Source organism: Schistocerca cancellata, chromosome 4 (genome assembly GCF_023864275.1).
Source record: "Schistocerca cancellata isolate TAMUIC-IGC-003103 chromosome 4, iqSchCanc2.1, whole genome shotgun sequence".
NCBI classification, from domain to species: domain Eukaryota; kingdom Metazoa; phylum Arthropoda; class Insecta; order Orthoptera; family Acrididae; genus Schistocerca; species Schistocerca cancellata.
The window spans coordinates 671,217,048-671,243,175 of NC_064629.1; the positions used below are offsets into that span (position 1 = coordinate 671,217,048).

A 26,128-nucleotide genomic window follows, 5' to 3' on the forward strand; every position below is an offset into this window, starting at 1 on the left:
TATTGAGGATTTTGGTCGGTCAGAAATTGTGTCCAGATGGCCAGGGCAGTTAAGGCAATCGTTCTAGATAACTGAAGCATCTGGATTTGTGTCCCAGTCCAGCACAAAGTTTCAACTTTTGTCATTGTATTATCACAATACCCTTGTGGCTGGAAGTCATGAGTTTCCCACCCATTCTTTCCCTTTACTTCCCCATCGTCTATTTCGTATAAATTCGTCCATTCTTTAGCATTTCTTAGTGATTTATATATTTGTTGCCATATAGATTTTTGATTATTCGCTATGCTTTTCCTGTTTTTACACGTCCCTCGAGCTTCCTTTCATGTTGAAGCATTTTGTCTTTGATATATTTTTATTCTTTATAAGTTCACATGGAAATGACATTTTTAAAGATGATACATTTTCTCCGATCAGCTAAGCTTGGGAGCAGTAATCAGGAGAAACTTTGTCCAAGAAATCATTGCAGCAACATCCAATGAGTTAAGAGTAATCACAGAAAATTTATCAAGGTGAAATCTTCTTGTTACATAACTACATAAGTTCACGTCATAATAATTTCTATACAATTTTCTAAAATTTATTCTAGTCAGTTTGGCCTGCAATTTTATTTTTAATTGAAACACCACTTTTGTATTTGTTTTCCAAAGTCAGCTACATGTAATAACAGTTATGGATTTAACAATAGTGGTTGCATATGCCCTGACGGCTGTAATTCAAGGAGAAGTATGGAGGGGGCATTAATCCACTGTCGATGTAGAATGGGTGATGATACAAAGAATATACAAGGTATTTGAGAACTCTCTTGTACAGAACCCCAATGAAATTATGCTAAAACTGAAAATAGTGTTCTTCTTATAACCATTCAATTTACTGGTTTAATTTGTTACTGGAACTAATATCAACAAATAGACATGACTGCTTTGAGGTCATCTATGACCATGAAGTAGCTGTAGCAACAAATATTACCAAAGTACAAAGGGTAACTAAAACAAATAGAAAGATGTATAACTTAAGTAAACTGGATGAAGAGGTGTAAGTAGTGTTGTATCTCAGCAAGGAGCTTGAAACGTTTATTTCAGGAGAGGAGCATGTAGAACTGTGGCTCAGGTTTAGAAAAATAGCTTACCATGCACCGGCTAGAGGTGTAGGCATTCCTAGTAGAACAGTTCATGCTGGAAAGGACCCTCCATAGTATACAGTCACTGCAAAAATAAACTTCTACACATAGACTACTATGTAATAGGTGTAAAATAAAGCATGAGGCTACAGATAAGGAGACCTATATCTACATGGATATTCTGCAAATTAATCGAACCACCTTCACAATTCCCTATTATTCCAATCTCGTATAGCGCGCGGAAAGAACGAACATCTATATGTTTCCGTACAAATTCTGATTGCCCTTATTTTATCGCGATGATCGTTTCTCCCTATGTAGGTCGGCGTCAGCAAAATATTTTCGCATTCGGAGGAGAAAGTTGGTGATTGGAATTTCGTGAGAAGATTCCGTCGCAACGAAAAACGCCTTTCTTTTAATGATGTCCAGCCCACATCCTGTATAATTTCAGTGACAGTCTCTCCCACATTGCGTGATAGTAAAAAACGTACAGTCCTTCTTTGAACTTTTTCGATGTACTCCGTCAGTCCTATCTGGCAAGGATCCCACATCGCGCAGCAGTATTCTAAAAGACGACGGAAAAGCGTAGTGTAGGCAGTCTCCTTAGTAGATCTGTTACATTTTCGAAGTAACTGCCAATAGAACGCAGTCTTTGGTTAGCCTTCTCCACAGCATTTGTTATATGTTCCTTCCAATTTAAATTGTTCGTAATTGTAATACCTAGGTATTTAGTTGAATTTACGGCCTTTATATTTGACTGATTTATCGTGTAACCGAAGTTTAACGGATTCCTTCTAGCACTCATGTGAATGACCTCTAACTTTTCGTTATTTAGGGTCAACTGCCAATGTTCGCACCATACAGATATCTTTTCTAAATCGTTTTGCAATTTATTTTGATCTTCTGATGACTTTATTAGTCGATAAACGACAGCGTCATCTGCAAACAACATAAGACGGCTGCTCAGATTGTCTCCCAAATCGTTTATATAGATAAGGAACAGCAAACTGCCTATAACACTACCTTGGCGAACGCCAGAAATCACTTCTGTTTTACTCAATAACTTTCCGTCAGTTACTGCAAACCGTGTCCTCTCTGACAGGAAGTCACAAATCTAGTCACATAACTGAGACGATATTCCATAAACACGCAATTTCATTATAAGCCCCTTGTACGGTATAATGTCAAAAGACTTCTGGAAATCCAGAAATACGGAGTCGATTTGAAATCCCTTGTCAATAGCTCTCAACACTCCATGCGAATAAAGAGCTAGTTGTGTTTCACAAGAACGATGTTTTCTAAACCCATGCTGTCTGTGTGTCAATAGACCGTTTTCTTCGAGGTAATTTCATAATGTTCGAACACAATATATGTTCCAGAATCCTGCTGCATATCGACGTTAATGATATGGGCCTGTAATGAAGTGGATTACTCCTACTCAATATTGGTTTGACTATGAAACTTTCCAGTCTTTGGGTGCGGATCTTTCGTCGAGCGAACGCTTGTATACGATTGTCAAGTATGGAGTTAATGTATCAGCATACTCTGAAAGGAACCTAACTGGTATACAGTTTGGACCAGAAAAGTTGCTTTTGTTTAATGATTTAAGTTGCTTCACTACTCCGAGGATATTTAGCTCTACCCTACACATGTTGGCAGCTGTTCTTGATTCGAATTCTGGAATATTTACTCCGTCTTCTGTTGCGAAGCCATTATGGAAGGCTGTGTTTAGTGACTCTGCTTTGGCAGCACTGTCTTCGATAGTGTCTCCCATTGCTATCGTGCAGAGAAGGCATTGATTGTTCCTATCCGCTAACATACTTCCCATATGACCAGAATCTCTTTGGATTTTCTGCCAGGTTTCGAGACAAAGTTTCGTTGTGGAAACTGTTATAAGCATCTCGCATTGAAGTCCGCGCTAAATTTCGAGCTTCTGTAAAAGACCGCAAATCTTGGGGATTTTGCGTCTGTTTAAATTGGGCTTGTTTGTTTCCTTGTTTCTGCAACAGTGTTCTGACCCGTTTTGTGTACCAAGGAGGATCATCTCCGTTGGTAATTTATTTGGTATAACTCTCTCAATTGCTGCCGATACTATTTCTCTGAATTCAAGCCACATCTGGCCTACTTTAATTTGGAAGGAGTGTCTCTCCTCCCAGGAAGGCGTCAAGTGAATCTTTATCTGCTTTTTCGAATAGGTATATTTTTCGTTTATTTTTGGAGGATTTGTGGGTTACAATTTTCAATCTCGCTACGACAACTCTGTGTTCACTAATCCCTGTATCCGTTTTTATGCTCATTATTAACTCAGGATTATTTGTTGCTAGGAGGTCAAGTGTGTTTTCATGCTGAATGAAACACATTTGGCTGTCAAGAAAGCAATGCCTGAAGCCTTCGACTACTGTACCAGAATATAGTCAAATGATCTCTCAGAAAATCCAAGGATATTCCTGTCATATACAAAGGCTGTTAATGGTACCAGTGTCCAGTGATTCATGGATGAGACAGTAATTGAAATTGAGGTTACAAAGCAAAAATGCTGAACTCCATTTACAAATGTTCCTTTAAAATGGAAAATCCAGGATCTAACATAACTTAATTCTAACATGATGGACAATTTTGGTGTTAGTGGTGTTGAAGAAACAGCTGAAATCGTTAAAATTGAACAAAGCTCCAGGACGTGATGATTTTCTCTCGGAATACATACTGAAGTCCCTCTTTCAACCATAATCTACTGTAGATTACTCGAACTAAAACTATACCCAGCAGTTGAAAGAAAGACAGACGGCATCAGTCTACAAGTAGGGTAGCATGAATGATCCACAAAACTACCATCCAGCGCCGTTGTCATCCATTTATTGTAAAATTTAGGATGTATTCTAAGCTCAAACTCAATGAGGTATCTCGAACAGAATGACAGCATCCATGCCATCCAGCATGTGAGACCTAACATGCACTTTTCTCACATGTCATGCTGATCACATGGATAAAGGCAGTCCGGGAGATGCACTAGTTCTCGATTTCTAAAAGGCATTTGACCACAGTCTAACCTGTGCATTTGACTGTCCGACATCTACACTTATTATCAAAAGTACGATTTTATGAGGTACCAGGATGGAGAGTATAATCAATAGATGTAGAACTAACTTCAGGTGTACCTCTAGAGAAATGTATTAGGACCCTTGCTGTTCATGTTTTATACACTGACGGAAAAATATCGCTACATCAAGAAGAAGTTGGTAGGCGTGTTTCTCCATCTGAAAGATGATGTCACTTCCAATTTTGCGCCAGTCCCATGAGAGTAGCGCTTGTAGGGCCACTACGAAGAAGCATAACAGGTTTGCCTTAAATATACGTTGTAATGATCATGAGCATTAGTTACCTTCGAGATTGGACATCGTGAGTTGATGTTAATCACGAACGACTTTAAGGCATTATCAGCATTTCACTGAGCTTGTACGACGCCATGTAATAAGGCTACATGAAGCTGGATGTTCCTTTCGTGATTTTGCGGGAAGACTTGGCAGGAATGTAGCCACTGTACCTGACTGCTGGCAGCGGTGTTCACGGGAATGTATGGCCGCAAGATGAGCTGGCTCCGGACGGCCATGTGACATTACGAAGAGGGACGACCATCGTGTTCGAAGTGCCGCTCTGGCGCATTGTAGTGCTTCTGCAGCAGCAGTCTGAGCAGCAGTTGGCATCACAGTGACACAACGAACTGCTGCAAATCGGTTACTTCAAGGACAGCTCCGAGCCAGACACCCTTTAGCGTGTATTCCACTGGCCCCAAACCTCCGCCACTTGCTTCAGTAGCGTCAGAACTCAATGGAGGGCAGGGTGGAGGTCTGTTATGTTTTCTTATGAAAGCTGCTTCTGCCTCGCTGCCAGTGATGGCCGTGTATTAAAGACCTTGTAGACAATATTAACATTTCCGAAATGGAGCAGAGTCTGACAGGTATGGCGTTTTTATTTATCTTTTCATTACTGATTATGCTATTCGCACCAAATTTTGCTGACAGTATTCACATATACCACTGAATGTACTAGCAAAGCTATATCAGCGTACAATACATAGTTCAGGAGAAAAGACGTCTATGGCTATGAGCCAATGCATGCCTGAGTGAGACTCGGGAACCCCTGGAAAGTATGAATCGTGACCTCATACATTTTGCAGATGATGTGGTTATCTGTAATGAAACACTGTTTGAAAAAAGTTGCACAAATATTCAGTCGGAACGGGTGCATAGACCGATAACTCCCTTTAAATGTTGTTGTTGTTGTTGCGGCCTTCAGTCCTGAGACTGGTTTGATGCAGCTCTCCATGCTACTCTATCCTGTGCAAGCCTCTTCATCTCCCAGTACTTACTGCAGCCTACATCCTTCTGAATCTGCTTAGTGTCTTCATCTCTCGGCACCGAGCGAGGTGGCGCAGTGGTTAGCACACTGGACTCGCATTCGGGAGGACGACGGTTCAATCCCGTCTCCGGCCATCCTGATTTAGGGTTTCCGTGATTTCCCTAAATCGTTTCAGGCAAATGCCGAGATGGTTCCTTTGAAAGGGCACGGCCGATTTCCTTCCACATCCTTCCGTAACCCGAGCTTGCGCTCCGTCTCTAATGACCCCGTTGTCGACGGGACGTTAAACACTAATCACCCCCCTCTCTCGGTCTCCCTCTACGATTTTTACCCTCCACAGTGCCCTCCAGTACTAAATTGGTGATCCCTTGATGCCTCAGAACTTGTCATACCAACCGATCCCTTCTTCTAGTCAAGTTGTGCCACAAACTCCTCTTCTCCCCAATTCTATTCAATACCTCCTCATTAGTTATGTGATCTACTCATCTAATCTTCAGCATTCTTCTGTAGCACCACATTTCGAAAGCTTCTATTCTCTTCTTGTCTAAACTATTTATCGTCCATGTTTCACTTCCATACATGGCTACACTCCATACAAATACTTTCAGAAACGACTTCCTGACACTTAAATCAATACTGATGTTAACAAATTTCTCTTCTTCAGAAACGCTTTCCTTGCCATTGCCAGTCTGCATTTTATATCCTCTCTACTTCGACCATCATCAGTTATTTTGCTCCCTTTAAATGTTCATCAGTGTGAAACTGTGCAGTTCACAAAACGAAGAAAAAACGCAATATCCAGTATTTATAGTATCAACGAGTCGCAATTGGAATCGGTAAACTCATACAAATTCCTGAGTGAAATGGAACGATCACTTAATGTCAGTCATAGGTGAAGCAGATGACTCATCAGTTTACAAGTAGAAAGCTGGGGAAATACTATAAGTCTACAAAAGAGATTTCTTACGAAACACTCGAGTGACTCATGCGTATACAAAGTTGGGCAGCACGATTGTCACAGATTTGTTATTTTGTTATTTATTGAGCATCCATTTTATCATACACAATGATATAGGAGTTGTCGTGTTACATTATATGAGTTTGTAATTAAACAATAAATTAATAACATAGGCCTACGGTGGTAAAACATATATAAATGTATATCTCGTGCAGTGTATAGTAGAGAATAACTAAACAAACAATAATTAATTATTTATAGTGCATATTATTTTCATACATTTGTTTTTCAGGTATAACTTATCATTTTCATTGACCACTATTGTAGAGAATAATAGAACAAACAGGGTGGACACGTGGTCACGGAGGTGGCGAAAAATCTGAATTGGCAACGCTTGAATTTAGTCGCAAACTGTTCCAAGAAAGCCTAACAACGTTTCAAGAAGCAACTTGAAATGACTAATCTAGAAATATACCAGATCCCCTATATATCGCACCCATAGTGTTCGCGAAGACAAGATTCGGGTAATTACAATGCGATAACAGAGGCTTTTTGAACAGTCATTCTTCTCTCGGTCCATAGGTGAATTGAACGGGAAGTGCCCTCTGCCATGAACTTCACAGTAGTTTGCAGAGTATGGATGTGGAATAGTACATGTTTCATCTCCTGTTTCCCAATTGGGTTTCTATCGTCTCGCGTTTGAACGTGACCCAGGACTTACTATCGAGAATGTATCGATAGTAATCGAGAGTTGTCGATTTCTAACAATGTGATTAGCTAGTATCCGATTATATCGATAATCCTATAAGTTCTTTGTTTAAGATTAATCACCCGCGTCTCAGTAAGTCCCGAAAAGAAATAATGGGTTGGGTGGTGGTGGGAAAGTGAGGGGAGGGAGAGAGAGGGCTCCATACATTTGTGCAGTTTTGTAACGTAATGAGTGTGTTGCATTTGAAGGGAATGATAATGCATGAAGAACGATGATTGGCATCAAATTGCATACCATAGGACCGAGAAGGTTACATTGTTGCGGGTATTAAGGAGGATGGATAAAGCTAGTAAAGCTTTGCGAAGGTACATGAGGCTCTTAAATATCATTTCTCTGGTAGAGAATACATGAGAAACTCTGTGTTACACATTAGCAGTAATTAATTATAAATAACCAAGTCGTCACTATTTTGGTATGTCTTAATTCCTTCATTGCAAGTGCGTACCTCACATTTTAATTTCTTGTTCCTTGCAGTTTTGTTGGTGGTTAAATATCGAATTTATTTTGTAGTTCCGTTTGAATCGTCATTCATTTAGATACGTGACCTAATGATGATTATAATTCTGTAGAGTTTCCATACTCTGCACCACAGAAATAAGATAAAAATATACGATGTTATAGGAGCAGTGTTTGTATAAAATCAATGGGAATGGGCCATCGTGATCTGAATATGGTAATCTCAGAGCTTAAAGCCGTGCGATCTACAGCAAAAGCCTTTATTGTGGCGCAGAATACAGCTGTTATGGAATTGATGAAATGGGCATCTGGTGATGAGAATGAAGCAATAAAAAATACGTTCATTTATATAGCAGAACTGAATTCTTTGTGGACTGAAGTGCAGAAGGAATTTTCAGGTAACCTGTTTACATTTACTGTTCAGATTTACACATAAGGTATTGGTTTTCCTTTATCCTGTTTTTTGCATTTACAGATATCTTAGCTGTGGGGGCTGCTTTTGGCTTGTAGTTGTTGCAGGGTAACTTGGTATCTTTCAATTTAACGGTTTGCTTAATGCCTCTTATTTCCTGTAGTTGGGTAGTTCATGATGGTGTATGAGAAAGTTAGTCACATGAAAGACGAATCTTGGTCTCTCAGTATTTATTTATTGGTCCCCTGAATCATTCTTGTACAAGACATGCATATGATATATAAAAAAATTCATTGTGGTATGAGAAAAGTCATAGTATTGCTGTGGTTGATTTTATGAGGAAATGTAATGAAAACTACATTATATGATTTTTTTGTAAGTACACACAGTAGTGTTATATTAACAGACTTCTTTTAAATTTGGAGTGGAAGACTAGTCTGTATATCTGATGTATTAATATTGTGATGGGCAGTTATGTTGGAAATTGTAAACTGATGTCAGTGCCTAGTGTGATTTGGTTATTGAAATTCTGTATATTTGTCCTTAGTTAAAAATGAGATATGGCCATGGAATAAACTGGTGTTCCCTTTTAAGTTTCATTCTTGCAGTCACTAAAATTTAAAGTTACACAAATATTCTTTGAATTGTAGTTGTCTGAACTTTTATAATGTGTGTTAATGCCCTGATTAGTAGAGCCAGTACTAGGCCATGAATTGGGAATGAATTCAAACCTTTTGTCAGCTTGCTATGTAAAGAAAAATAACTTCTTAAGCATCATCTGGAGTAGATCCAACTATAATTATTGGTATATGAGATTCTGTTACACCTTGATCTCTGCATGCACAAATATGTGAATGTCTATTAGAACTGAATGCTTCCTCTATATCACTAACTTTTCCCCTCTTGTTGCAAGTCATGTATTAATTAACAGAATGGAACTTCATACTGTTGATTATGAAAGTTGTATACTTTCAGTTTTTGTGTGATTTCACTTGTTAAGATTATATAATTTTCTTTTCATCAGAAAATCTGAAGGAGTTTAGCCATCAGTTTGAAATGATTCTGGAGGGTGAGCAGCACATGGATCAAGTTAGAAATCGGTTGAGTGTATGTGAGAATAAGGAGCAAAAAATTAGAAAGGAAATACAGAAATCAGCAAGAAAGAGCACAGCAGAAGAACTACAGCAGCTAGAAGCAAAGTTAGTGCAGGCTAAGCAATCAAAAGAACTTGCACAATATGAAGGTAATTTTGATTGTTTCTTTTCCTCACTGGCTGTGTGTTGATTGTATTATTGGTTCATGACATTATTGTATTTTAATTATTTTTGTATGATTCTGATGTTGAAAAATGCATTGAAGTGAGTGTGTGCCTATGTGTGTAAGTCGTCATCCAATGCCTAATGACTTAGGAGGGAGATATTTATTTGGGTGTTGAGCTGGCATTATATTTTGTTCACTTCAAAGTACTTTTATATGAAACTTCAGCCTGAACTGCACCTCTCTTGCTAAATATTTATTACAGCACTTTCAAAGGTAGATTAATTGTATATCACTAAATTTGCATTAGCTAGAAGTTGAGTTCAGATCCAATTCAAGTCCTTTATGCTTTAGAAAATGCACGGTTTTATGTAACACAACTGGCAAATGCCAGCTGAGTTCCTTCTAGAATACAGCTGACTCGTCCATTCTTTTCAACATCATAACAGAGACTATTTTTCAATCCCATGAACTAAATTGATGATGTAGTGTTACAGTTTGAAAGGGAAACAGTAACTTGCCAGATGAGCTCTGTAACATGACTATCTGAGATGAGCATACTTTTTAAACTGTAAGTTAATATTGTAATCAGTCACTAGTTTTTCTAATAGTCTATATGCATATATTTCTGATTTAAGCAGTGTTTTCGTGAACTGATAGCATCACAGCTGTTTCCGCTTCTCTGGCCTAGACATACATATTTAATTGATTCCTCACCCAAGGGCTTGCTTTCCTCAAAATATTATAACTAAAAGAGGGAGGAATTGATGTAATGCATTTTAAAGTTTACAGACATAGCATGTGACATAGACTTGGCTAGCTGAAGTAAAAATGAGACCTGTTAGTCCCATCTGTTGTAAACACTGAAACTTTGTTTGAAGTGTTTGTGAGAATTTGTTTGATATAAAAATTGCAAACCAGTGCACTTTTATTGTAGATGTGTGTGGAAATGTGAAAACCATGTCCAGATTAGTCAGTTTCATTGGTTTGTTGGTGGCTCACAATGGCCATTGCTGTCAGTAAGGCATTAAATTCTAAGTTCTTGAAATTAGAAAATTGATGTAATTTGTTCTACTCATATCACAAGTATTACTTTAGATAAATGAACTGAAGACATATAGCTATCATTCATAGAATGCACAGGCAAAAATTACAAAATTGCTGTCCGTTGGGAAACACCTGAGAATGTGCAGATAATTCCTAGCAGGGCCAAGATAGTCCTGCTGGTTATCTTATAAGAGTGGCCATCTACCTTTAGTGTTCAGAGTAAGAGAAAATATGTTTACTACTTCGGGGAAATAAAGCTATACTCTGCACATGAGCATGAATTCCTTGCTTATTCATGAGGACTATTTTCTATTTGTTCTCATCTCTTGAGATCATAAATGACATTCACCTGATACTGTGTCTGTAGAGTGTGTGCATACAGTGACTGCAGTCACTCCTCTGTATAGATCCTGTTTGACTATATTAGCATTATATAACATTAAGTTATTTCATTTCTGCCTTGGAATGGTTCAGAACACATGAAATGAGCCATGATTACCAAGTGGCAAATCGATACAAATTCAGAATGGCTGTACTGCAGCTTCAATACAGTGACTAGAAAACACCAGTTTGTAAACGCTTGTGGACACAGTTCTGATAGCGTTTGCACATAGACACATTTCGCAAGAGACGGGCGTCTCTTCACTCCCCAATGGTTGAGATGGGCTGTGTCATGGTGAGTAGACAGCACAACGATGTTACCCTGATAGGAACTACCTGGACATTAGCAGGATCCAACCTCAAACAAAACTGGCCTCCAGCGATGCTGCTTCATGACAGAGGTGAGACGGTGGTGCCTTGGAACTATTAAGAGGCATGGCTTCTTCCTAACATCTCATTGGCACCTCGTGATACCGTTTTGCTGTGCAGTATCTCTGCAGTGGTTGATATTTCTTGTGCCGCTCTCGATACTCGACAACACTGCAAAACATATTAGCCAGTGTTGAAAAATTAGTATGTTGACTAGCAATCGAGATAATTTGACACCCCCCCCCTCCGGCCGTCTCTCTCTCTCTCTCTCTCTCTCTCTCTCTGTCTCTGTCTCTGTCTTTCTTTCTTTCTCTCCATTATTGGGCCTGTCAATGTTTCAGCATCTCTAGTATACAGTAAGCTATTACCTTTACTCCTAAATTATTTACATTGTACCAGGACTTTGCAGTACTATGTTAGTTGAAAATCATGGGGACCACGAAAATTTTGTTTTGTGGCTTTAACTGGATTGCCATTCTCTTCCTATCAAATCAGTGTGTCTTATTTACAACATGTTGTGGTGCTGTATGTGAATCTCAGTTTGTTGAATACCAGGCAAAATTAACTTGAAACACTTATAAAAGTAAGCTGACACTCTTAACAATAGAACAGCCAACTTATGAGCACAATATATTAAATGTCCGGTTTGGAAACAGTTTCATTGGAATAATTGTAGTAAGATGGCTTTATGGTGGCATCTAAATATCGTATGGCTGAAGTGAGCAGTCTGGATCTAAAATGTGCTAGGGAATGGCTATTGTTATAGAGCACTGGAATTTGGACACTGGTGCTGTTTGACCCAAAGCAACAGTTGTGACAGTGAGCAGTGTTATGAATAGCAGTCAAATTGCAGCAACTGGTGAAGCTTGGTGGCCAGATTGATATTGGTGATCTCCATGTTGAAACCAGTCAAAATAACCTACTTTCCTGGAGCTTGGACATATGGGGAAAAATGGTTGGCTTATTTTGATAAATATAAAACTGTTGCATCAATTGTCGGGGGACAAAAGTCATCTCCTCATCTTGGCACTGATGATTTGGAAAATGTAAAATAAAATCTGTGTACTCTTTTACTGTATGTTAACTATGCCAATTTACATGGAAGTCAGTATTTTATGTAAGGACCTTCACTGCAATGTCAACAAGCCAAAAACAGGAATCTGCAAATTTTGTTGACTTCTTTTGTGAATGACGTCACAATGAAGTAACTCCTATTTGTTCAACATATACAGTTTCAAAGATGACAGTACAAAAAAAATTGCAATAAATGTTTAAATTTCCTTAAAGTCGTTAGAGTTGACATTTTTTCCTATGACGAGGACATGAAAGTTAGTGGATAATCTGTCTCAGTTACTTAAGGTAAACTCTGAATATTCCACACTTTGCTGAAACCATTCCCATGTCTGCAAACTGCATTTTAATACTGCATGACGACCAGTCTCCAGGTTGGTGGAAGTGACACAAGCAGGAATTTGACACATTAGTTAGTACACTGACATGACAAAAGTCATGGGATAGCAGTATGCTCATATACAGATGGCAGTAGTATCATGTACACAAGGCATAAAAGGGCAGTGCATTGATGGAGCTGTCATTTGTATTCTGGTGATTCATATGGAAAGATTTCCGACATGATTGTGACCACATGACAAGAGTTAACAGGCTTTGAATGCGGAATGTAAGGTGGAGCTAGACAGGTGCACGGGACATTCCATTCTGAAAATCGTTGGGGAATTTAATGTTCTGAACTCCACAATGTCAAGAGTGTGACGAGAATGCCAAATTTGAGGTATTACCTCTCACTATGTGCAACACAGTAGCCGACAGCCCACTTAATGACTGAGAGCAATGGTGTTTGTGTAGAATTGTCAGTGCTAACAGAGCTTTTCCATTAACTTGTTGAGTCCATGCCATGTTGAGCTGCTGCACTAAGCCAGGCAAAAGGAGGTCCCACATGATATTAGGCGGTATCCCATGACTTTTGGCACCTCAGTGTATAAGAACTGTTGAAAGATGATGATAGCTCTGACCACACCGACAAGGAGCCGTTGATACAGTAACTTGCTGGACAGTGTGCTAACTACAAGAAAGCATTGTATTTTTGCATCGATCAGAATTATAAGATTTGTATGTGACAAATCTATTTTCGTATAACATTCACCTTCTTTGAGACGAGAAAAAAATCTTCTGTGAGTCAGATTGGGTCAGTGACAGATTGATCACTGTTTGCCTTAAAATCCCTACATAATGTGGGAGGTCTACTTGTTTTGTAAATCACTGTGAAGGATGCTGTCTGCTGCTCAGATTAGAATCAATGTTGGACCTGAGTTTCTCCTGGCGTATACAACTTTCAAATAACGTCCTGGAATTCAGCCAGGTAACACTTTCAGCAACCACCAATATTTCGGCGGGAGAACACCCTGCCATTTTCAAGGCAAACTGCAATGGACAGGCAACGTACAAGCAAATTTAAAACCTCGGTTCTTGGACTGATGCAGGAAACATAACACACACATTGAACACTAGTGCTACCAAAGATGGCCAAAGTCAGAGCTATCGATAGTGAGACTATGATAGCTTTCGTAGCATTCATAGTCTCACTATCGATAGCTCTGACTTTGGTCATCTTTGGTGGCACTAGTGTTCAATGTGTGTGTTATTTTTCCTGCATCAGTCTGAGAACCGAGGTTTTAAATTTGCTTGTACGTTGCCTGTCCGTTGCAGTTTGCCTTGAAAATGGAGGGGTGTTCTCCCACCGAAATATCGGTGGTCGCTGAAAGTGTTACCTGGCTGAATTCCCGGAAGTTATTTGATAGAATCAATGTTGTCCTAGATGACCTAGTTCAGCTATGATACCTTCATGTAAGGCTTGACAGTGAGGACAAGCCTGAACCAAATATGGGTGAACAGGGACAAATATTTCAGAAAATTCCATGTATAAATTCTCCACTGTCTCAATCAGTATTGTCACAGAAATTAGATTAACCTGCTCATGTACCAAGTAACCAATATTATTGAATGTGCCTAGCTCAAATAAGGTTTGAATGCCGGAACACAGTACTAACAAAACGGTTATGCCTCTAAATGTGTTTGTCAATAACTGGGACTGTGAATTGACCTTTGATTGGAACCAAGCATCCTTTGCTTGAGAATAAATAATTGCTGTGAGATTCCAACTTTTAAGGTGACATAAGTTTGCCGGTTCATCAGTGAGCCAGATGGTCCCAAATCAAAATGAAACTTGTCTTGTCAGACAAGTCTGTAGGAAATTTTTGATATCTGCCAATTGCTGGATGCCACTGTATGTGTGTATGATGCACAACAGTGTCCTGTTACAAATGAGGTGTTCAGTGAATGGTGTGTGGTTGACAAATGCTGCTAACATCAAATTTCTGCCATCAGAAACACCAATTCAGCTTTTGGTTTACTGTTATGGTGTGTGTGTGTGTGTGTGTGTGTGTGTGTGTGTGTGTGTGTGTGTGTGTGTGTGTGTGTGTGATTAAAAACTGGGGGTGGGATGGAAGGCATTTGCAGTATATGCTTGCGGAAATGGGGCTTATGAATGTACTTGTTGCCGGTGATGTGTAAGACACTTGAGCTGTGCTGGAGGAGTATGACTTCTGAGGAAAAGAGGAGTGGTAGAAAGAGGTACCAGAGTTGTCTGTGGCATGATTAGAATGCAGTCAGTCATTCAATACAGAGACATATTAACTGCATTGAAAATGCCATGCCATACTGCTGTCTGAACTAACTCAGAACTTTGTGCTATTAACAAAACTTTAAATAATGATGGGTTTGGCTTGTTTAATTTCTGCATTCCAACCTCTTTTATCAGGTCTAATTGTACACTGCAATCATGGATCAAGGAGTCTGTATGAGATTACCCACAACGAGGATGCTCATAAACAAATTCACAATATCGATTTAATCAGTTCAGTTCGGCTCGCCAGTGTGAGCAGGATCGTGAGGGAGCTTTTGTCACTAAAATAATGCAGCTGGTACTATACGGGTCCGTTTGCTATATTATTTTTACTTAAAAATACAGCAAATGTTTGGAATATTGGGTCTTACAGAGGGCACAGTCTATTGAGGAGACTGACGTTTCCTGAGAACACTAAGCAAAAACTCAACACCTGAACTGTGAACCCTGTTACCTAATTTGGTGCAAAATGATGCAAAAGAGATTTTGGGTAAACTTCCCACTCATCAACACTCTCATTCTAAGAGAGAGAAACAGAGGTTTCTAATGACATTGAATGCGCTGCTGTGAGCTTAGACACCTGTTTTATGTTTTCTTGGTGGTTTTGTAGAACTTCCAACAGTACATGTTCTATGGTGATATCAAATGGATTTGTTGCCTCGTCAGCAATTTTGTGATATTGTATGTGAAACTAAGTTTATTGTACACAAGACAACGCTCACTTGAATCAGTGATAAATACATACCAGCACTGATGACTGTAGAAAAGCCAAGTCGTTTACAGATTCTGCAGACAAATCTAGCCAAAATCAATGTCTGGCTTGTTAACAATTTCACAGCAATATTCTCAGTAAGAATTGCTTTCTGGTTTCATCCAAATAGCTTTTGGTTGGTGTGAGCAGACTGGATCTGTGACCATAGGCCACAATCATTATAGGACACTGTTTTACAGGTGATGCAATGTGTGACCCAAGATTTCTAGTAATGGCAGAAAGCAGTGTCACTGGTGGTGGCCTCAATTCTGTGACTGATGAGGCTGAATGAGCATATCCATATTGCCACTGCCAGTATCAGCTGCAGCCACAACACAGTGTCCGTATTTTCTTCTTACAAACATTATTGTGGTATTTGTTTACTACCATAGTAGTAGGCCCCAGTACGATAACACCATTTCACCATACAGCTCTTGAACATACAAAACACACTTGTGAGCTGATTTAATGAAAATGATAAATATTTTGATGATAATTGTTCCACAACTATAAAACTGATATACTGCACACATAAACAGAGATATGCCATCCTCAGCCAACCAGCAGCCTTAGATTTGTTAAATGTAGGACTTTCATGTAGGCTGTCTAAGCAGAACTTCTCAACTTCTGCAGTATATGGTTCATTGTTTGATGTTTGCTTTCAGATTTTTGTAGTGTTTATAAAATGTTAGTGTTCTGTCCTATTTAGTTTCCAAGTACTTTGGATTAGATCATTGCTTAACATTCATACTCATCTCTGTATCAGTGTAGTCTTTTCTTTCCTTCATGTTTCATGCACAGAATCTGCATACTCGTGTCTTGTGAAGCTGTGTCCTAACTAGACATGCAGCACCACACAAAAATGCACGGTGCAGAGGAGCACAGAACCGCGTAGAATCGAACATAGTTTGCAGGTACCGATGACTCCATCCAACATAACATGCTGTGTCCTCCCTACCAAGGTGCCGATGACTCCATCCAACATAACATGCTGTGTCCTCCCTACCAAGGTGCCGATGACTCCATCCAACATAACATGCTGTCTCTGCCCTACCAAGAAACCTCAATCTAGTAACTTTGAGTGTACTGAGGGAAGCATGTTGGGTCCCTTGCTGTTCATGTTGTACATTAATGACCTAGTGGACAAAATTAATAATAACCTCAGTCGTTTTGCAGATGATAAAGTTATCTACAGTGAAATACAGTCTGAATGAAGCTGTAAAAATGTTCAGTCAGATCTTGATAAGTGGTGCACAACATTGGCAACTTGCTTTACATGTCAAAAAATGTAACACTGCGCACTTCACAAAAATAACAAAGTAATCTGTGAATATGAATACAGTTGGTATTTATAAACTCATGCAAATACCTGGGTGTAACATTAGTAGAGACATGAAGTGGGATGATTATGTAGGCTCAATTGTGAGTAAAGCAGGTAGCAGCCTTTGGTTTATTCGTAGAATACTAGGAAAAAGTAATCAGTATACAAAGGAGATTGCTTACAAGTCATTCGTATGACCTGTGTGGGACCCGTACCAAATAGGACTGGCAGGAGATATTGAATGTGTACAGAGAAGGGCAGCACAAATGGTTTCAAGTTTGTTTGACCCACTGGGAAGTTTCACTGAATGTTGAAAGAACTGAACTGGCAGACTCTTGAATATAGACAGAACCTACCCTGAGAAAGTCTACAAGTTTCAAGAATTGGCTTTAAGTGATGACTAGGAACATACAACCACCCCTTACACATCACTCCCATAGGGATCATGAAGGTAAGATTCAATTAATTACAGCACACACAGAGGCATTTAAATAATCATTTTTTCTGCACTCCACACATGAGTGGAATGGAAAAAGTTCTAATAACCGATACAGTGGGGCATACCCTCTGCCATACAGTTCACTGTGATTCACAGAGTTTGGATGTAGATTAGTGGAGAAACTTATCAACAAACTTGGGAACCATGAAGTAGACAAAGTGAAGGACTTTTTCTGTCTTAAAAGCAAAGTGACACATGATGGATTTAGCAAGGATGACATAAAAAGCAGATTAGCACAGACAAAGAAAACATTCCTGTCCAAAACAAGCCTACTAGTATCAAACATCGGCCTTAATTTGAGGAATACATTTCTTAGGTTGTATAACTGGAGCACAGGGTTGTATGGAACTGAATCATGGACTGTGTGAAAACCAGAAAAGAAAAGAATTGAAGCATTTGAGATATGGTGGTATAGAAGGATACTGAAAATTAAGTGGACTGATAAGAAATGAGAAGGTTCTCCACAGAACTGGTGAGGAGAAAAATCTGGAAAACATTGAGAAGAAGAAGGGACAGGATGATGGGTCATGCGTTAAGACGTAAGGTAATAAACTCCATACTTCTACAGGGAGCTGTAGACACTATAAACTGTAGCGGAAGACAGTCATTAGAATATATCCAGCAAATAATTGAGGACATAGGAGAGGAACTTGTGGTGGGCCGTATCAAACCAGTCAGAAGACGGATGACCCCAAACAAAAGCGATGGAAAGTTTGGACATCTTTATCACATGTTGTCAGAAGACTTCAAACACTTGCTCAGTTTGATTGAATCCATAAGATGTCCCTCCTGAAATCTGCAGTGCTGAGTTTTATATTCATGACAGAATTCTCGTGTACCATGGCTAACTATCAATTCTCTTGCATATACTTTTTTGTGTCACCTATAAAATTTAGTTCCTGTGACAGGATACATCTCAAAACCGACCAGCTCATTTATACAAAAGATGGCAATTTTAGATTCTAGATCACAGTTACATTCCATCATAGGTTGAAAGGGTTTATTTTATAAATAAAATGATTTGACAAAAATGTGTTGGCCATAGCAAATTATTATCCAGCATGAAGTGTGCAACAGTACACATAATGTGGTTAAGTTTTGTTTTCTACTAACCAAATTGTTTGGTATCCTAACATTATATACCTACTGAATTGAACATATTTTCTGACATTTTCCACTATGTCATTGAAAACTGTCATTTTTGCATGATGTATTGTGTTAAGGCGGGTTCACACATGCAACGAAAGTGTTGGCACAGCTAATGGCGTACTGCAGTTGCATTGCAGTTGGATGTGTGAACTCCCGGTTTTTGTGGCACAACTTAAAAGATGCAACTTTTGTCACGCCACAAAAATTTCGTCCTGGTTGTACTTTGTTGCACCACTTTCCTACCACCACTGCTCCCTGGCCACAGTATTGTGAAACACAAGCATTCTGTCACAGTTATTTTGCAGTAATTGCTGCTGTACTCCATTTGATTTCAGCTCGTTTTTATTTTATTTCTGAAGAAAATGAAAACAATGGTTAGCAGGTACACTTTTGCATCTTCTAGAAATACAAGAACAGCAACCTATGTTTGATTTTCTTCAGCAATGTGTGTGTGTGCATACAATATTTGGAAACCATTGACATATCCCACAAATGAATAAATAAATAAAGTTAATATATGTAACCAAAAAAGTAAGTCATATAAACTTCATAATTTGTGAGACCAGGCATTGTATAAATTGTGGATTATATGCAGGAAATAGCTCCATAATGTGACTTGGCAGCTGTAAAACTAAAAATTATTTATTCTAAATGCCTATATCAATGAAAACAATAAGATTCTCAAATCTTGGAAGAGTAACATGTCAGCAAATGATATTTATATACCAGCTGTTGGTTAGTTTGCCATTGCAGAGAGCATTTTTGCCTCTGAGTTTTATTTATTTTACAAATATTTTTGTTTCACTTGATTTATCCCTATGCAGAATGTCTTTTCACATCCAACATTTGCGTTTCGTTTTCCTTGTATTCAACTCTTATCACAGCTCTATCGCCATAACCTGCACTATAACTTTTATACATGCCCATCTGGTTTCAATTGATACCATATTCAAAGCTGTGCAATTACCTAGAATTTGTGGCCTCCTGTGGGAACAGTAGCTCACGATGCCACTACAGCAAACCACAAGCTGTGGTGCCACGTTAGATGTATGTGTGAACCTGGCTTTATTGTTTAAATGAAATTTTTATGTGTCTAGATGCAGCTTGTGTTTAGTGACAATTGACATTTCATCTGTTACTTGGGACTCAATCACTGGAAGTAATGTAGAGAGATGGAAACCCTTACGTGTCTGCAGTTAAAGAAGGCAGGGAAGTGAGTGTGACAGAAATGAGAGTGTGGTCTGGCATTGGCAGCCAGAGACAGTGATCATGAGTGTAAGAGCTGCATTTGCGTTAATATGTGTGTGTGTATGTGTGTGTGTGTGTGTGTGTTTATGTTGTGTATTTCAGATGAAGGCCTTCTGGCTGAAAGCTAACGTGTTTAGTAGTCTCTTCATTGTGCCTGTCTGTGACTCAATATCTCTGCCACATGATGAGTAGCAATCCATCCTTTTCATAATATTGTCATTATTCCATGCTGAATAGAGTGTGAAGGGAGTTTCATGAGCGGTCATGTATTAACAGGGTGTATACGCTCTGGGACAACTGGGAAATCCAGGAAAAACCCGGTAATTTTTTATCTGGAAGAAAACCAGGAAAAATCTGGGAATTTTCTAGAATTCCAGGAATTTTTCTTTGTTTAAGTCTTTAGTTAAATCTTTAATTTTGACTGGTAAGAACTGATGAACAGCAAAATGTGTCAAGGGCTTTAGGGTAAAGACTATAGAATACCTCGTAGCAGCAAACTGCTTCCGATGAGCATGACGTCACAACTGTTTACATTAAGTTTGTTTTGAGCAGTTGCCAACGGGCGCATGCGCAGTTGAGTTGAATATGAGCAGTGCCTTCTCCCACTTCTTGCTACTTGAAGTGTGGCTGCAGCAGTAGCAAGAAGCAGTCATGCCACATAGAAAAATTTTTGTGGTGCGCCCAAGCTGCCAGATTCGTGCATACGCAGAACGGTCTGGGTTTAGTGGGGATGGGGATAGTGACCCATGTTTACGTTTATTGATTTCGCTGTTTCCTTATGTCCTATTTCCTCTTTGTTTACAGTTCACAAGTCAAATGAAACCAAAACAGTTTTCTGTGGCTGGGAGCTATCAAGTGAATTAAAATACATTCACATAATTACTGAAGACTGTTATTAGTTCCAGTTTTCTGATTTAATTTTATTTCCACGACTTTGCAGGCAAGCATTAATCACCTTGCACAACAATGGAGTTATTTTTGTCGGTCTGCTAAATAAATGTGGCTTTTGTTAATCTTTTCGACAGATGCAGTCAATTTATAAGAAATAAAGTGTTTCATTCCACAATATTGGCTAGTTTCAACTGTTCACTGAATTTCAAGTGCACATTTTCATCTTCTGGCATGTATGGCATTATGCCATAATATAGAATCAAACGTGAGACAATACAGTACTGCCGATTTCTTTTGTGATATCATGTAAAATGCCTTAATGTGTATGAACATACGGGCTTCCTACGTCATTGTAGCTGCCTACGTGCAGTAATACCTGTTTTCTGGTACTCTTTGGCAGCTGCTGAAATGAACCCATGTCTAAGAGGCCGCGAGAAAATATTGTGAATGGTTCTTCGAAAAGTGTTAGTTTCAAAAGAAATTTTCTTTCACGCAATATGAACTATTTTACATGTGGGAACATGCATGGAATTTCTAAAATCATTGTGCACTTGACTCTCATTTACTTAAAACTTTCATGACTAGCCACTTAGAATAATCTCGAGCCCAGAAGACCAGACATTAGTGTCATTGTTTAAAATTTTGCTGCACATTTGTGTATTGTATCTTAAAGTGTAAAACACGCAAAAAAGACCAATGTTACACATGAAAGCTTAACTTTTCTTGTAGCATATTAATCTTCAAGACCAGCATTATATGTGAAAGCCGAGCTTTTCTTGTAGCAATGCTATGTACATTAATTTAAACCATTAACTTTTCCTATTTGTGCATTCATGCTACTTAACAGTGACGCTATTGGCTGACTACATCACGTGTCCTATGCTCTGAATATCTGCTGTGATTGGCTGATGAGATCACGTGTCATGAGCTATGATTGACTTACGATAGCGCATTGCGATCTCTGTTTCAATGCTTCGGAAACTAACATGCTGTGTTTGGTGGAATTCAAATTTATACTTTTGTAATATGAAAATATGCAGTTTATCGTAATATGAAAATTTACAGTGTACATGTTGCTGCACATCAAAGATCTTACCAAAATGCATTTCTCTTCCCTGCCCCCCCCCCCCCCCCCCCTCCCTCCGTACCTCCCCTGAGTTTCATTTTCTAAAGTGCCAGGAAGTTCTCGCTAGTGTACAAGACCATTACCATTCAAAGGATTGATGTTTTTACAACTCCAAGGGAAAGTACATTGTCACTTATCATGGAAAAAGTGTATTTTCACCTTGGAAGAAGTGTATTTTCAAGTGGGTAAAAGTGTGTTTTTAAGTGAGAGATCAGAGAAAAATCTGGGAAATTTTGTTTCTTGTCCACGTATACACCCTGATTAAGTCCTACAAGATGCCACTATTACAGGTGCTTACAGCATTAGACAATATGAAAAGGCCTGAGTTCAGTATAGAAATATAGCCGTAAATGGAGAAAGGTGATTTCATGGAAGGAGTAATCTTTTCTGATGAATGGCGTCTCTTAACAGAGGTGCATTCCAAGCAGAGAGCTGTCATTGAGTTTCTTTTGGCAGAGAACCAGAACATGGCTGATATTCATAGGCCCTTGCAGTATGTCTATGGAAACCTGGCTGTGAACAAAAGCATGCTGAGTTTGTGGGTGTAGCATCTGTCATCACTGCAAGGAGGTTGTGCAAACCTGTCCGATCTTCTGTTTGTTGGCCAGCTGCACACAGCTGTGACTCCTGCAATGTTTGAATGTGCAAACACACTCATATGATGTGTGGATACACACATCTAATGTGATTGACAAATCACAGTCAAACACCTTGCTGCTCAACTGGACATCTCCTTTGCCATTGCTGACATACTCGTCCATCGGTTGGGGTAATCAAAGCTGTATGTTCGCTAGGTTCCTCACTGCCTAAGAGAAAACTGTAAAGAGCAATGAAGAACCATCTGTGCAGAATTGCTTGCATGTTACAAGGATGATCATGACAATTGTATCTCAAACATCGTCACAGGTGATGAAAAGGGTTTATCACTACAAACTGTAAACAAACAGCAATCCCTGAAGTGGTGCCTCATCACCTCTCCTCTAAAGAAAAATTTCGAAGCCACACCCTCAGCCAGTATAAGGTCATATTGATGGTCTTCTGTTCTCAGAAGGGGTTATTCCGTTTGATGTTTTTCCTCGTGGTGCAACAATCAACTCTGAAGTGTATTGTGCTACACCCAGGAAATTGAAGAAATGAGTTCAGTGTGTTCATTGGCCAATAAATGCTAATGAACTTCTCCTTTTCCATGAAAATGCAAGGCCTCGCACAACTCTGGTCATCTAAGGGGAGCTCACAAAACTTCATTACACTGTTCTTCCTCATTTAGCATACAGCCTGGATCTTGCACCTTCCGACTTCTGTCTGTTTGGCCCAATGAAGGATGCACTCCATGGGAAGCAGTACATCAATGTGATGGGGAGGTTACTGATGCAGCAAGATGATGGCTCTGGCATTGACCAGTAGAGTGGTGCCATGTGAGCATACAAGCCCTCCCAGTAAGGTGGTGTAAGACTGTGACATTGAACAGAGATTATGTTGAAAAATTGGGTTTTGTAGTCAAAAGAGTGGCGAGTAATATGGTGTAGTGGAACTTTGAAATACAACCAACCTACTTTCAGAAAGAATGTGTTGCATTACTTATTGAATGGCTCTCTTGTATAATTTCTGAACTTGTTAGGAAACTTGTTGTTACCTGAATGCAGTAGCAATTGCATTGATTGTTTTGTATAGTCGAAAAGAGCTTTTTTCCCCTTTACACAGGAATACATGAGGGATTTTAAATTGTGTTCATGCAGCACCGAATTGTATGTGCAGTTTTTCTTAGGTCGTACTGTTCACTAAATCTTTCATCATACAGTTCCTTTCTCTAGAGATTTGTTAAAGATGAAGCTTGTCCATTATTGTGTACATCCACATAGCAACATCAAGGTAGCACATTCACAGCAAGTCATTCTAACAGACATTCTAAACAGCTTCTGGAGATAGTTTATTGCTGGATAGATGTGTGTTATGTGAGCCAGGAAGCAACTGATGTAAGATGGTAGATTTCAGAAACTTGAGCAGTTTCTACCTCTTCTGATGTTTGCTACAACTGATACGAGAGGTTAATTATTTATCAATTTTTGGAAGTGCAGCAATCTTATTTGTATGATCCATAAATAGTAACATATTGTTGTTAGAACTTCAAGTTTAACACATAAATTTCGGAATGACACAACATATATAAGTCACAGACAAGTTGACAAGTAAGACATGTGTACACGTCAGCATTCGAATGAGCACTGAGTCCCAGTCTAGCGGCCGCTGCTCGGCTGGCTGCTTAGGTGGCGCAGCTGCTGCATGGCTGGCAGACAGCGCCGCATGTAGAGGACGCGCGTAATTGCGCGGCGGCACTTTGAATGATCAGCAAGTCACAACACTTTTCCCCCCTTTGAAATTTTTGCACTGGTCTTGATGGAGGTGTCCTGGAGATGGCTAACGTCCATAGGCATTGTTTGACTCGCCGTAAAGTCTCGAGGAGGAGGCTTCCCGTACAGACGGAAGTGTCCCCGATGATAACGGGTCGAGATGACAGGAGACGTAGGGGTCGAATCTGCTGGGGCCCCATGCACTAATCTGCCCGTTGCGGCAAGTCCAGTTGATATGACAGGAGACATGGGCGATGTGTCGGCGTCCGTTTGAGGAGGAGGCGAGTAGATTTGCTCTGACAGAGGATGGTCCTCCGGTTGCTGCATGGGCACGTCTCCTGGTGGCGTCCGTTCTGGTGCTGGCATCGCGATGACGGTGAGAGGGCTGCGTTGTGAGTATTGAGAGATGCCAAGATCCTGAGCGTCAGGTAGAGCCAAAGGTGGTGTGGTGGCATTCGGAACTGGCGTTGCTGGCACTTGAGGCCGAAGCTGGTCCGAATGACGCACTGCAACACCCGTGTCCATCTGGATTTCATACAGGTGTCTGCCACGGTGTCTTACGATGTGGCCCGGGCTCCATTTTGGCCGCCTGCCATATCCCCGTACCCAGACGAGGTCGTCGGCGGTGAATCGGCCTAGTGAAGGCACCCGCGGCCGGGAGGTGGAAGGCCGCAGAAGATGAAGTAGCGTGCGGGGCTGTCGGCCATGTAAGAGCTCAGCCGGGCTGTGGTCGCCCATGGGAGTGAAACGGTAAGACACCAGAAACTGGAGAAGCGCATCATCAGCAGCAGAAGAAGAAGTCAGAAGTTTCCGCATCTGAGCCTTAAATGTACGGACCAGTCGTTCAGCCTCACCGTTGGATTGTGGATGGAACGGCGGGGCTGTGACATGCGTAACGCCGTGACGAGCACAAAAATCCGCAAATTCGGAAGAGGTAAATTGCGGACCATTATCAGTAACAAGAGTAGAGGGGAGGCCTTCCAAAGAAAAAATGCGGGCGAGAGCACTGGTGGTTGTCGCGGTGGTAGGTGACGTGCAACGGACAATGAAAGGAAAGTTAGAGTAGGCATCAGTTACGAGGAGCCAATAAGTACCTAAAAAGGGTCCCGCAAAGTCAGCATGAATGCGCTCCCAGGGCTTCTCAGGCGAAGGCCACGGTGACAAAGATGACTTCGGGGCAGCGGCCTGTGACGCACAAGGGCCGCAGGCAGCGACCATGTGTGCTATTTCAGAGTCGATGCCAGGCCAGTACACATGACGGCGTGCCAGAGATTTAGTGCGAGACACACTCCAGTGCCCTTGGTGAAGGAGGCGCAAGACCGAAGCATGCAAAGACGCAGGTACCACAACACGCGGCGAAGCATTGTCAGTGGAGAGGAGGATAACACCATCCCTAGCCGTGAGGCGGTAGCGCAAAGTGTAGTAGTTCTGCAACGGATCAGAAGTCTTAGCGGACGGGTGATCTGGCCAACCCTTCTGAATACAGCGTAAAACCCGGGCGAGGGTAGGGTCAGAACCCGTAGCAGCCATCAGCCTGTCCCCAGTGATGGGGAACTCGTCCACAACCCGCTGCTCGGCAACATCCAGGTGGAAACACAGAAGTTCGTCCCTATCGAATGCCTGATCAGGACCCATGGGAAGGCGAGACAGAGCATCAGCATTTGCATGTTGAGCCGTTGGCTGGAAATGAATCTCATAATTGAAACGAGACAAGTAAAGAGCCCAACTCTGGAGGTGGTGTGCAGCCTTGTCGGGAAGTGACGTTGATGGATGAAACAAGGAAACAAGTGGTTTGTGATCCGTAACAAGATGAAATTTTGAGCCATAGAGAAAAACACCAAACTTATGAAGAGCATAAATGATGGCCAAAGCTTCTTTCTCAATTTGAGAATACTTTTGTTGGGCATCCGTGAGCGTTTTGGAGGCATAAGCAATGGGTTGTTCCGAACCGTCAGAACCGTCAGAAAAGCGGT

General features: G+C 40.3%; 1 protein-coding gene across 1 annotated transcript in view; it reads left to right on the top strand.

Annotated features, from left to right (window-relative positions):
• The first annotated feature begins 7,248 nt into the window (after nucleotides 1-7,248).
• Nucleotides 7,249-26,128, top strand: part of LOC126183789 (uncharacterized) — a 29,466-nt gene continuing 10,586 nt past the window's right edge. The window contains exons 1-3 of the mRNA XM_049926028.1: nucleotides 7,249-7,505; nucleotides 7,822-8,054; nucleotides 9,093-9,311. Of these exons, the coding sequence (XP_049781985.1) occupies nucleotides 7,402-7,505; nucleotides 7,822-8,054; nucleotides 9,093-9,311 (556 nt within the window). The 5' untranslated portion in view covers nucleotides 7,249-7,401. The remainder of the gene's footprint in view (nucleotides 7,506-7,821; nucleotides 8,055-9,092; nucleotides 9,312-26,128) is intronic.